Source organism: Manis pentadactyla, chromosome 7, assembly GCF_030020395.1.
Source record: "Manis pentadactyla isolate mManPen7 chromosome 7, mManPen7.hap1, whole genome shotgun sequence".
Classification (NCBI taxonomy): Eukaryota; Metazoa; Chordata; class Mammalia; order Pholidota; family Manidae; genus Manis; species Manis pentadactyla.
In genome coordinates, this window is record NC_080025.1 from 125,837,136 (window position 1) to 125,849,930 (window position 12,795).

General features: G+C 39.5%; 1 protein-coding gene across 4 annotated transcripts in view; it reads left to right on the top strand.

The window, feature by feature from the left end:
• The window catches only part of SND1 (staphylococcal nuclease and tudor domain containing 1), a 446,546-nt gene that overhangs the window by 48,328 nt on the left and 385,423 nt on the right, over positions 1–12,795 (top strand). For all 4 annotated transcript variants that reach the window (XM_057504746.1, XM_057504745.1, XM_057504744.1 and 1 more), the window contains exon 10: positions 10,815–10,928. In XM_057504746.1, the coding sequence (XP_057360729.1) occupies positions 10,815–10,928 (114 nt within the window). The remainder of the gene's footprint in view (positions 1–10,814; positions 10,929–12,795) is intronic.

The following is a 12,795-nucleotide window of genomic DNA, read 5'->3' on the forward strand; positions in this document are numbered from 1 at the left end:
CATGATGAAAGTGTATGTGTGTGTTTGCTATTTTAGCTATTTCAGGGGACTTAGAAACCATAACAATTTTTAAATTTCTTACTGTTAATTTGTATAACTTCATTAGAAGTTTATGGGTTGAAGTTGTGGACATTGCTTCCTTGAAATATATGTCATATTTTGAGGTTTTTTTCTATTTGCTCAGTAAATGGCATCTTCTTAGATTTCTGTTGACCAGTATATATGACCTCAAGTGTCTCTTCTTTCTGTTTTGGAATGCTTACAGTTTCAAATTTTTTCCAGTGTAATTTCTTGGAGAGCTCTCTACTGATGTGTCCGGAGTTGGATTTCTTTGGTGGGAATTCCCTAGAGATACTGAATAGATTGTTCCAGCAGCAGGGCTATGAAAGTATTAAGTTTTAGTTATAGGGTGTAGTACCTTGAGTGGTAGACCTATTCTCATTTGCCCAAAATGCTGTAAAGTTTTCCGACTTATTTTTACTTTTGGCAAGAGATGCTGGAAGCTTTGTCTTTATGGACTAAAAAAGTGGTCGAATATCCGTATCAGATGAGGTGGCCTTCCCAAATGTTGGCTAACAGTGATTTTAAGATGGAGAGCCACTAGGTGGCACTGTCAGCCTGAAAAACCTTGGAATTGTTTCTCTTAACAATGACAAAAATTTTAACAAAGTATCTGAGGAATTGGCTGAATTTCTTCAGTTTCTTTTTTATGATGCCCAAAGCAGTAGGTCACAGTGCTCAAGTGGCCTCTATACTTCTACTAGGTGGGCACAACGCAGCTGTCAGGGTTAACTGTAATCATGCCTTTTGGTAACCTTGTCTGGTGTTCCCCTAGGTGTCTTCCAAGTCTTGATGCAGACGGGAATAGACACTTGCTTCCTTTCTGTGTGAGGACCCGTTCTAACTGGGAAACTTGGGAACAGCTGCTCCACCTAACTAGAATGTACTTGGTTGTACTTATGTTTCCTATAATCTGTTCTAAGACTATAGGTACACAATGAAAGGATGATCATTGATTCTACAGGGGAGTTAGGCCTTCCATTTTTCACCATCACTACTTCGAAGATCTGTGATATTAGTAATGTTGATGAGGCTTGGGAGGGTTCCATTAGCCTGTACTGTCCCTACCAGCCCCTCCTCAGTTGAAACCGAATTTGTGGAGAAACCAAGAAGATTTTGAAGGCTTTTTGGGCCTTTGCTGGTTGGGAACTAAGGCATTGCTGAAGAAAGAAATTCAAAAAAGATAATTGAGTCAGTAGCTTTGCATTTATCTTAAATATAAGTAGAAGGGAGAGCTGGCTGTAGGAACATAAGCCCCATTTTTAAAATTCAGGATCCCAGGATCTGTTTTGCTTTTGTATTTGTTTTAAAACTGGGTGAGACCTTTTTTTTATTCTTTATAATGCCAGACTAGAGATTACCTCTAAAATCCATCTGATTGAGGATTATGAGGAATAATATAAATATAGGTCATTTGGATATATAGCTGTATATAAACAGTTTAGAAAAAGGTATATTTGTAGGTAGGTAAACAGTTTTAAAACTTGCTGAGTTTTTGAAATTCTTTGGCATTATTTTTATTAAAATGGAAAAAAGCATAGGAGAAGGAAAAACACTCATACTACATGAAACTACTATGAAAACAGGTTTTCTGTTCTTAATTTTTTTTTTAAACAAAGTTCATCATATGCTCTGTCTCAAGGATGGCAAGCTGGCCCATGGGCCAAATCTGGGTCATCACTTGTTTTCATGTAGCTTGTGAGCCATTAATGGATATTTACATAGAAAAAAATGTTTTGTAGCACATGAACGTTACAGTTGACTCTTGACCAATGTAAGGGTTAGGGGGCCTGAACTCCCATGCAGTTGAAAATGGGTGTATAACCTGACTCTCCAAAAACATTACTGATAGCCTGCTATTGACTGGAAGCCTTACTGATAACAAAAATAGTCAACACATGTTTTGTATAGTATATGCGTTATGTACTATATCCTTAGAATAAAGGAAGCTAGAGAAAAGAAAATGTTATTAAACTGATAAGGAAGAGAAAATACATTTATAGTACTGTACAGTATTTATTCAAAGAAAAAATTCATGTGTAAGTGGATCTGGGCAGTTCAAACCCATGTTCAAGGGCCAACTGGATAGGAGATTCCAATTTCAGTGTCATGAATAAATTGGAACATAGCTACATCTCTTCATTTCCATGTTGTCTATAGCTGTCCTTAGGATAAAGTGGCAGAGGTAGTAGTTGTGACAGAGACCATATGGCCTGCAAAGCCTAAATACTAGCTATTTGGTCCTTTACAGATAAGTTTGCTGACCCTTGACCTATACCAGTCCTGCCCAAAGTGCTAGGATATAAGGTACTTGAGCCAGAATGTGAATGAAGACATTGCTTCTTTCATCAAGAAAAGTTTGCTACAGAAAAACTGTCAGCAATATTCTCAGTGATGTAGTGATTTACGTTCTGGTACAAGCTTCTTGTCTCATTGCAGAGTAACAGGCACTTTTGTGTAGTACTGATTTGTGTTCTTTTGAATATAACTTTTAAGTTTCTGAGTTTTTATTTTTAATATCTAAAAACTTAACTCTGTGGGCTTATTAAGAAACATACTAGTCTGTTTTCCATCTCAAGGCAGCCATTTGCAGCTCTTGGATAATACATACCTCTGAATGAAAGGTTTATATTGCTGTTTCTTAATTTTCAGTTTTAGGCGTAACCCCTTTCCTTCATGTCATGGAAGATGAAGATTTGGATTTTTCACTCACATACACATATTCACTTGGATGTGCATGTGCTCTTAGTCCTTCCGATATGACTACCAAAGTTGTAGTTCTGTTACTGTTACAAAGAGTGCTTTGTAAGTGCTAATCACTACTGAGCATATAGCATATTATGATTACATTCCCTGCAGTTCTTTTGTATTCCCTGGAGTTGATGATTTAAAAAATTTATGTATATTTTAAAAATATACTTAGAGTCTAGGGGTTTAATTAATAAGTCTTCTCTCAAGACATTGATTCAGCTTGATAATTTTATATTTTTCAATAATACCATCCAGGAGCCTTGTGATCTGTAGCAATCTGAACCAGTTCTTGTTTTTCTCTGTTACAGAGCTGTCATCTATAGTTTTTTCAGCATTACCCCCAGGCTTTTCTTTATTCCTAGATCGAAGCTGTTTTCTGGGTGCCATGGCTGCTTTATGATTTATTAATTTATTTTGACGGCACACATTCTCTAGCTTCTTGGGAAAAGAGTGCTTTGTAGGTAAATTTTTGAGGCCTTCGTGTCTATTTCATACTGACACTAGATTGATAGTTTAGCTGGGCATAGAATTTTATGTTACAAGTTCTTTTCCTTTAAAATTGTGAAGGTATATTCCACTGCAATTAAAATATTAGAGATTTTTTGTTTTTTCGAGGTCTGAAACTATTGTGATTCCTCATCCTTGTATGACTTTTTTCTTTATGCAAACTCTCTTGACAAATAATTTATCCAGAAATTTCACAACAATGCTTTGTTTATCCATGTTTAAGCATAATTATGTTTTACTTTTTAGTTCTTTGTTTGGAGATTTCAACTATTTGGTGGTGGTTTTCTATCCTGTTTCTCTGATTTCTCCTAGAACTCCTATTTGGATGTTTGACTATGGACTGGTCTTCTGATTTTTTCCTTCTATTTTCTGTCTTTTGTTCTTTCTAGATCTCTTCATATTTACCTTTCAGTCCTCCTGTTGAATATTTCGTATATGATACTGTATTTTAATTGATTTTATTATAAATTAAGGCTTTCTTCGGGGGGGTGTTCTCTGACCATTCCTCTTATTACTATTCAAAAAACAACACCTGAGGGACTGGTGACATGGCTGAATGGGATAAAGAGGTACAACTTCAGATTATAAAATAATTTAGTCACAGGGGTAGAAGTATAGCACAGGGGATATAGTTCATAATACTGTAACTGCACTTAGGGTGAGCATTTAATAGTATTTATAACTGATGAATCATCAAGTTCATTGGAATCTAACATATTTTTATGAACCATATTTCAAAATCTAATATTTAAAAATAACACCTAATACTTGTTTCAGAGATGAATATCATTTACTGGCTTTCTGAGGAATTATTTATAATTTCTTGAAAATTTTCCTCTCCCTGTATAGTCTTCTCCAAGTTGTTTTACTTCTTGGTTATTTTGGTCCTTTATTTTTTTTATAGTAGAGGCTTTCCTGAAATACCTGGTGATACTTGGTTGTCTCTTTTATAAGATATTGACCATTGGATTAGAGGCAGTAAACTTATATATGGGAGTTAGGGTGTACATCTTGAAATCAGGGTGCTGCTTATGTAGATTTTAAACCAGTCCTAGTTTTTGGTCTGATTTTTATTCCCACTTGAGACTACTGATGTGATAGTTTCTTAGTCTTTCCAGATGGGGGAAATCTGTAGTAAAAATCAGATCGGCTGTTACTTTTTTTCACCATTAGCCCAAGACTTAGCTTTTGTGAGTCTGTGGAGTCAGTTGCCACGCACCATCTGCTTTCCAGGTTCCAAAGTTTTGTTATTATAGTCCTTTTTCCTGTTATCTTTGTCTTTCTTGGCTTATGGGGAGAAAAAAACCCCAACACTTTAATTTTTGCTTAGCAATACAATAAATGTTTGAGCGTGCTTTAATTTGTTCATAAATTATTTAAATAGTTCCCAATAGTAGTTTATAATTTTTCCATTATTTATAAAATGGAATAATCTCTACATAAATGGTGATTATTTCCTTAGAAATGTATCAGAGCCTGTTTGTGAAATAGCTGTCCAGGAATGTTAACCAGTATATATCCCTATGTTTGTTCATCCTCTGATGTGCTGTACAACAAAGGTTTTGTACCAAACTTTTTCTTAAAGGACCTTATAGTAAATATTTCCAGCTTTTGGGGCCATAGAGTCTCTGTTGCAACTACTCAGCTCTGCCACCGTAGCAAGAAAATAGCTATAAACAGTATATGTAAATAAATGGGCATGAATGTGTCCCAATAAAACTTCATAACATTAGGCAGTGGGCCAGATGGCCCTTGGGTCATAGTTTGCCAACTCTTGTTGTAGAACATGAGGTATCAGCATTAAATGTAAAAGGAAAAAATGATTTGCATTTCTTTTCACAACCTAGAAACCAGTAGCAGTTTTGTACTTGTTTTACCTGATTTAAAATGCCTGTTAATGCCAACTACCTTTTCAAGGACACCTATAAGGTCATTGTAAGGTGCCCTGGGCCTTCATTTCTCAAGTTTCCACTGAAGCATTCTGCTCTGGGCCCCATGTGACTGTAAGGCCTGCACAAATAGTGGTTCTGTTTCCCAGCCACTCTTGTCTCCTAGGATGTACTCGTTCAGGGAGCAGCTAAATAACCTGAAAAGCCTGCAAAAGGTGACCCATGAACTCTTTAACTGGGTGCCTCTGGGACCCAATGAGGCAATTTCTGGAACTGATGCAGTGCTGTAGATCAGAGTGTTGGCCAAGAGTCTGAGTTATGAGAAATTTGAAACTCAACAGCATTCTCCTGTTACATGTGGCCTGTTGAAACACTGGTCTCCATCCTCTGCTTAGCATTTCCTCAAAAAGTAAGTGCAAGAGAGGGCTCTCCTTGTCGCTCCAGGTTAGCGGAGAAGCATGTTCATGTCCCAGTGATCAGCTGAGACTGCTTGAGACTTTTGTGCCTGTTCAGGCTTGCCAGTTTCCTGCCTGCCTTCCCGGTGGCATTCTAGCTGATCTGTGCTGTTTGTGGCCATATGGTCCTCTGAGCACATGGTTTGGCTTCCCTGTGCCTGCTGCTGGGTGCTTGGGCCTTGCAGATTTCACAGACCTGAATAACACTTGGGGGTGAGAGTGGAGGTGTGGCAGCATGTCCCAGGAGGTGGAGTTTTCTCACTGTCTGGCCTGGTTAGAGGCCTCCAGCTTGGTTCTCTGCACCAAGTACTGCTTAAACAGAGCTCTGAACCAGATGCTTGAGAAGATGCAAAAGAATGAGTAGGTCCTGCTTTCAAGGAGCTTAGTTATAGGGCTTCATCTGTGAGATTACCCCAGGTGGTGTACTGCCTGGTATCAGTGGTCATGTCCAATTTGGAGGTCAGGTTCTAAGCTGTCCATGGATGCAGTGGATTCCAGGACTTGCTTGGTTTGGCCCTGATTATTTTGTTTTTTTGTTTTGTTTTCTATTTTGATATCATTAATGTACAATTACAATTACTTGAACAACATTATGGTTACTAGACTCCCCCTATTATCAAGTCCCCCCCACATACCCCATTACAGTCACTGTCCATCAGTGTAGTAAGATGCTATAGAATGGCCCTGATCATTTTTTGCCATGCTTCCTGTGATAGCTCTCAATGGAGTTCATTACTGTGCCTCTTTGAGATGGTTTTTAAGCAAGAGCACATCTTAAAATCTGATGCTGTGGAGTCAATAAAAAAATAGTAGCTACTTCCTTGGTTTTTGTCATAGAGCCTTCTGGTGAAAAGTTCTGGGGATGGTCTGACTTGGAAGGTGGTCTCTGCACCAGAAAGAAGAGGTCAAGGCTTGGTTTGTTGTGTAAGTTAATGAACTGACTTACAGATAAGAAAATAAAATGATTGAAAGAGGTAATATTTGTACAAAAACACTTAACCTGGCCTTTTAAATTGAGATGTTATTTTTTTTTAGAGCAGTTTGAGGTTTAGAGAAAACTGTAGCAAATAGAAGCCCCACATTACCTCCTCCCTCCTTCTCATTTCCCCTGTTATTATCTGACATGAGGATGATACATTTCTTAGTGTCCCAACGTTGATATATCAACTAAAGTAAACACTTGGTCACATTTCCTTAGTTTTCTCTACTCTCCTGTTCCAGAATCTCATCCATCGTAGCACAACTAAATTTAGTTGTCATGTCTCATTAGGCTCCTCTGTGCGACATCTCTCGGACTTTTTTTGCTGTTGATGACCTTGACAGTTTTGAGGAGTGCTGATTGGATATTTTGTGGGATGACCCTCCATGGGAATTTATCTGTTGCCAGATATCCTTATAGGTATCTATTGTTGTGTGTGTTCTGTTTGATGATATTTAGGTGCCTAGAAATATTTGCATCACAAAATTGTGCTTAGTATTTCATTAGGGATTACAGGGTGGCATCTGCACTGTTCTGGGAGAAAGGAAGGGATGTGACTCCAGGCCATCATTCTAGCCGTTGGGGTGCACTCCTTATCTACCCACTTCAGGTGTTGCTTTAGTAGCATTTCTGGGATTAGCTTTGGGCAGAAGAGACATAGGCTAGAGCCTTAGGGAGCAGGAGCAGCAACTGAATGTTATTTATGATTTTAGATACTAGAAAGGGTGTTTGTTGTCCCATTCCCTGTGGCCTCCATCAAGGGCATTCCCTGGTAGTGTCTAGGGAGCTAGCTATTCTGAGGGTCTCTGTAGCTCAGGAGGCTATAGTGAGCTCTTTATAAGTGCAGCATACTTTTAAGCTGAACAGCATAGCCTTCTGCCACCCAGTGAGCCTTGCGGATGAATTCTGCAGATAGGGAGCATTGGTGGGAGGCCAGAACTGGGCACGGGCATCCCTTCTCTCTTACAGCACTCTGCGGTTCTCTTGACTTGGGGCAGCAATTAGCTTACCCTCATCAGTCCACCACTCATTTTCCTATTTATAATTGTCTTCGAGAAATTGGGAGGGAAGTGGGTTTAGGGGCTGTATTTTGAGTCCAGCTAGTGATTTTCTGTGTAGACCCCTGTTTCTGTGCCTTAGGTCACCTTCTGGAGCATGTGGTTGGGTAGGGTTAGGTAGGGGTGGAGTGAGGAAGGTTCTGTAGCCAGCAGAGAAAGTGAGTGATGTGTGCACACACAGAATCCTCCTGAGCAGTACCATGAGAAGTGTCAGTGTAGAAATGTGGACTGAAAGGGCGCCAACAAGCAGGCTTCAGGTAGTAACCCATCCTGCAGTTCACTTAATGCGCAGTATGAGACCGCAGCCACTGTTTGATTGCTGCTTCTGTTTTTCTGCCCAGAAGCTGCTTGTTCTCTGAACAGTCATGACACAGTGACAGAGAAATAAAAAGTCATAAGTCCCACTTTTGTACACATATGGACAGATACATGCACTCAGCCCGCACCCCTCGCCAGAAAGCCCATCAGCGCTTAGCTGGCAGCATCAGAGTGTGCAGTTCCTGAAGGAGATTTCTCACTAGGGAGATGCCGAGCAGAGTCGGCTGCTGAGGCCTGAAATTTACAGCTCCAAGGAGTCAGTACTTTCTCTGGCTTTACTCCTCTGAGCATTACTAGGAAGTGGAGGATTCTATCTATTTCTCATGTCTTAACCATAGGAATATCCCTGGGTATTTTTGCAATTTACAATTTAAGAAGAGTTAGTCTTGGAAAGAGAGGAATGTGTAGTTCTGTCCGCCACTGAGATTTAGGAAATACTGTGATGTGTGGGTATTTGAGAGGCCTGACAACAGCTCTGTTATCCTTTGGGCAGTGGTCCTGCTCTTTTTAGGGAAGAGCAATATTGATTTGCCCTATTCGCTGTTTTGACTAGTATGGCCTTGTGAATTTGTCTTTTCTTTGGTTTGAAGGTGAGAGAGTAGAATAGCATGTATCATGGATACCTTGTCCCCTGAATGTTCCATTGTCCATTTTCTAATATTTTTCCTTTCACCCAAAAGTAGGATTTTGAAGGATACAGAAATCATTAACTGGGGGTCTTTCTCTTTTGGTCAGTTGTCCAAGCCAGTGTCTTTAGGGAGTGGGAAGGAAATTCTATGATGGTGGGTATTTTTACTTGGCGTCAATGTGTTTGGATGGTAAGGGGAACAAAATGTACTCTCTTTTAGTTACTAAGTCTGTATTTTTGGTTATACCTTCTGGGCCAAGTTTTATTTTTGTAGACTTGGTTGGACTGGGGTAAGGGGCTCTATGATTTGGGGGTTGTTACACACTTTGGTACCACCCATACCTAGGAAACCTGCCCTGACCTTAACTTGGTCCTCCTGTGATCACAGATCATGCTCTTGGTCACTCTTAGGCTTAGTAAGTTTTTCTGACCCAGGTGAGTTGTGGGTTCTGACTGTCCGGCGTTTAATGTTTAGCCTTTAGAGTTTTAGATCTGTCAAAAAGTTTATAGCAGGACAGCTGTGGTTATTTGAGACTGGCTTTTTGCTGTGTTCAGGGTTACAAGTTAATCTTCTATACAGTGGAAAATGAAGAATAATTACCCCCTCTCTTAGTCTGCACAGTTCTTTCTCAGGCCTTTCATTACTTCCTGGCCACTGGCTTGTTTTTCTCTACATTGCTTCCATTCCTAAACAGAGGTAAAACCCAGGGATATCGTCCCATCTGCCAGCCACAGTGGGCCTTCTGTGTACTTACAGCCTGAGTCTAACTGTCATCTTTCTTTTTTCATTAATTCTGTTTGATGGTACTAACTTCCTGCTATTTCCTGTCATGTATAATTTCTCACTTGGTTTTGCTTTTGGCTTTTCAGATTATCTCTTCAATCATTCTTTACTCTTTTTGGTGTGAGGTGTCTGGTTCTTTGGAAAAGGCAGAGAATAGCCTTTGGGGGAGGAGCCTGTTTTAAGATACGAGGCTTTCCAGAGAATGGTTAATGATGGCTCTGTTAGGTACTTACCAGTGTGGTATCCACCACAGCAAAGGCGAGTCTAGCACCTTTTGTTTCAGGCATAAAAGAGCAGGGAAATTTTGCAAGTCTACCTTCACTGTGGCAGCTCCCCTGTAGTTCGGTTGCCTGTTGGCTACTGATGAAGCCTGATTGAAACCTAGAAGACTTGGTTTTGATTCTGCAGATGAAGTGGATGGTGACCATGTTTTGTAGTCAAGAGATACCTCCTTGTAGCAGTGTTGCTTGCAAAAAAAAAAAAAAAAAAAAAAAAAGAGAGAAGAAAAACCCTAACAGTCTTGTAACAACATGCTCTGAATGTAATTGGGTGAATTGTAGACTTCTAGCTGAATTATGGGTTCTACTTAAAACCCTGATGTGGTCCTAGCCTGGCATCAATGGAATTTTATTCTGAGTGTACTGGTAGAGTGTTCTAAAAACCTCCGTAGAGGCATATTTGTGCTTTTGTCCTTGTAAGTTACCCCAGACTGGAAGTTAATCTTTTCAGCTGAGAGTAGGGTCCATGTTAACTGACTGGGGTCCAAAACAAAGATGCCCACAGTAGTGCTCAGAACAGTGGCTTTCAGAAGTAGCTGAAGTAAGATTTTAGCTATTTAATGTTTCTGCCTTTGAAATTAAAGCTGAGCATCTCCTTTCCTAAGCTGAGATGATCATTCTTTTTCCCCTTCACTTGCCTTTGATTTTTCTGTCCTCTATTGGACCATCCTATTTTAGTTCTTTCTCATCTAGGGGGTGGTACCATCTTCTAATCCATCCCTTGCCTCTTTTCCTGGATTCACATTGTGATAGTGATTTCAGTCTTAGGTCAGAACCTGTTTCAAGGAAAATCCAACACATAGAGACTGGATTTCTAGTTTGTAAGCGTTGTTGTTAACCACATGTCTTGGTCAGGGCAAAAGATAAAAAAGATTGACCATCTTTAGGAGTGACACAGATTCTGCCTCATTGAGAAATAAGGTCTTTTGGTACTGATAATTACAGCATAGTTTTCTTTAACATTATTGCACCGTGAGGGATGATACTCCAAATGGCTATTAATCTCACTTTCCCCTGTGACTGTTGGTGGCCCTAGCTCCTTAGCATGTGTGCTACAAGATCTGGGCCATCGAAGTAGTTAAAAGCATTTTTGCCTCTTGCCCACAGGTGATGCAGGTGTTGAATGCTGATGCCATTGTTGTGAAGCTGAACTCTGGCGACTACAAGACTATCCACCTGTCTAGCATCCGACCACCAAGGCTGGAGGGGGAGAACACACAGGTGAGAATAAGGAAGCAGTGGACACTCTTTCCAAAGACCAAAGGGAAAGAGTTAAAGAAGGAGTTACAGAATAGGGAACATATGTGTGATAATACTGCAGGAGAAGTATTTTAAATCTCCAAAGTATTATTTCCTATTAATTGCAGCCTAGCTCCATCGGGCAGGGCTCAGTTTCTCCTGAACCACACTCACTGGTCTATTTCCTGTTGGATATGCACCGAGACATTCCTCCCTACAGGCCTTCGAGGACTTAGGCTTGGGGTATGTGAGACCATGGATGAGTTTTATTTATTAACAAGATGTTACTTCTCTGAGAAGAAGGAGAGAACAAGGTCTGTATCTCACAAGCATGGTAGTAAGGCCTGTTTCGGGGGCTCATTTTTGATGTGATAGTTCATATGCTTTTGCTCTAGGAAGAAGTGAACCTTGGTATGTATATTCTCTCGGGTCACCTCATCTTTTGCAGGTGATAACTATAATTATTAGTTGCACTGGTTCTTGCTATTTATTAGATCTTTTGGCAGCATACTTCCTAACTAAGTGTACGATTTGGGTATATTAGTTTTCTCCAAAGTCATGAAAACTGCAAGAGTTGGCAGTCTGCAGGTAGTTCTGTTTAAAATTTTGTGATCATTTTCTTTTCCTTGTTGTTACTTATGAATCACCAAAGTAGTCCACATTATTTTTGAACATTTTGTTTGTTTGGTTATGTGTTGTTTTTATACTATCTTTCCCACTCTTATTTTTGCCCTCAGATAAGTATCTGCTAGACATGTTACATGTATGTGTGTAACAGTGGTGACTAGTTACAGAAGTGGGTCTTTGGGGAGAGCCAGTGCCACAGGCACTGTTTGAACAGTTTTCAGAAATTAAACAGAGTGGTTGAAGCTAGTGCTGTGTGCTTTAATTTATCCTTCTGTAGTTCTGAAGATGTGAAATTTGCTTTTCTTATGTTTTGCACATACACATGTCTTGGTGCATTCACTAGTTGAAATTCGTGCCCTGTTTTCATTTGTGTGAAAGTTTGCAGACAGCCCATAAAAGTAAAATAAAAATACCATAATTGTCTTTTGAATCAGATCATGCAGAAGAAACACACAGGATGGGTTCCTCGAATGTATGGCCAGTCAGTTCATTGTCTTCCTTTTTTCTCCTTAAAGATGAGGCAATTTATTTAATGCAGCAGCAGTGTTCCGTTAACGTTGAGAATTTAAATGCATGAAGCCTAGAAATGCCAAAACAAGATTCTCTCAGTAACTGTAGCTCTGCCTCATTGCACAGAGTAAATATACATCTCCAATTTTATCAGTATTGGGAGTAGTCCACAATTCACATCTGTGCCATGCAGTTGAAATTAAGGTTCCCACAGCAACCACAACTTTGAAATTCTTGAACGTTAATTTTTGTGCCTGCATCATCAGCCAAAGCATTATGTTAATGTAGACTGTGTAGCTGAATTTCAAGCAGTTGTTAAGGGATTGGAGGTGTTACAGCTTAGGTAGGGCGATGGCAAGTTTTCAGGAATAAGAACTATACTACTATTGAGGATTTGTAGTTTTCCCAGGATCCCCTGGAATTCCTCAGGGTAATGGATGGAATTTTCCCCTAGCATAGTGGATGATGGGATGTTGTTGGAATATATTTCCTAATTGAAGCAGGATCCTGTTTATTGAATTCCTTGTTCTTTACCAAGTTAGGTTATCTCTTATTTACTCACCTTTTTTTCTTTAAAACTTTCATTCACTCCTGAGATCTCACTCCATTTAAAGGAAGTTCTAAGAAAGGCTCAGCTCTCAGTATAGCACATAAGGCTTTTGGGTGAAATGGGGAATGATTTCCCTTTTTTGTTCATTAAATTGCTATGGAG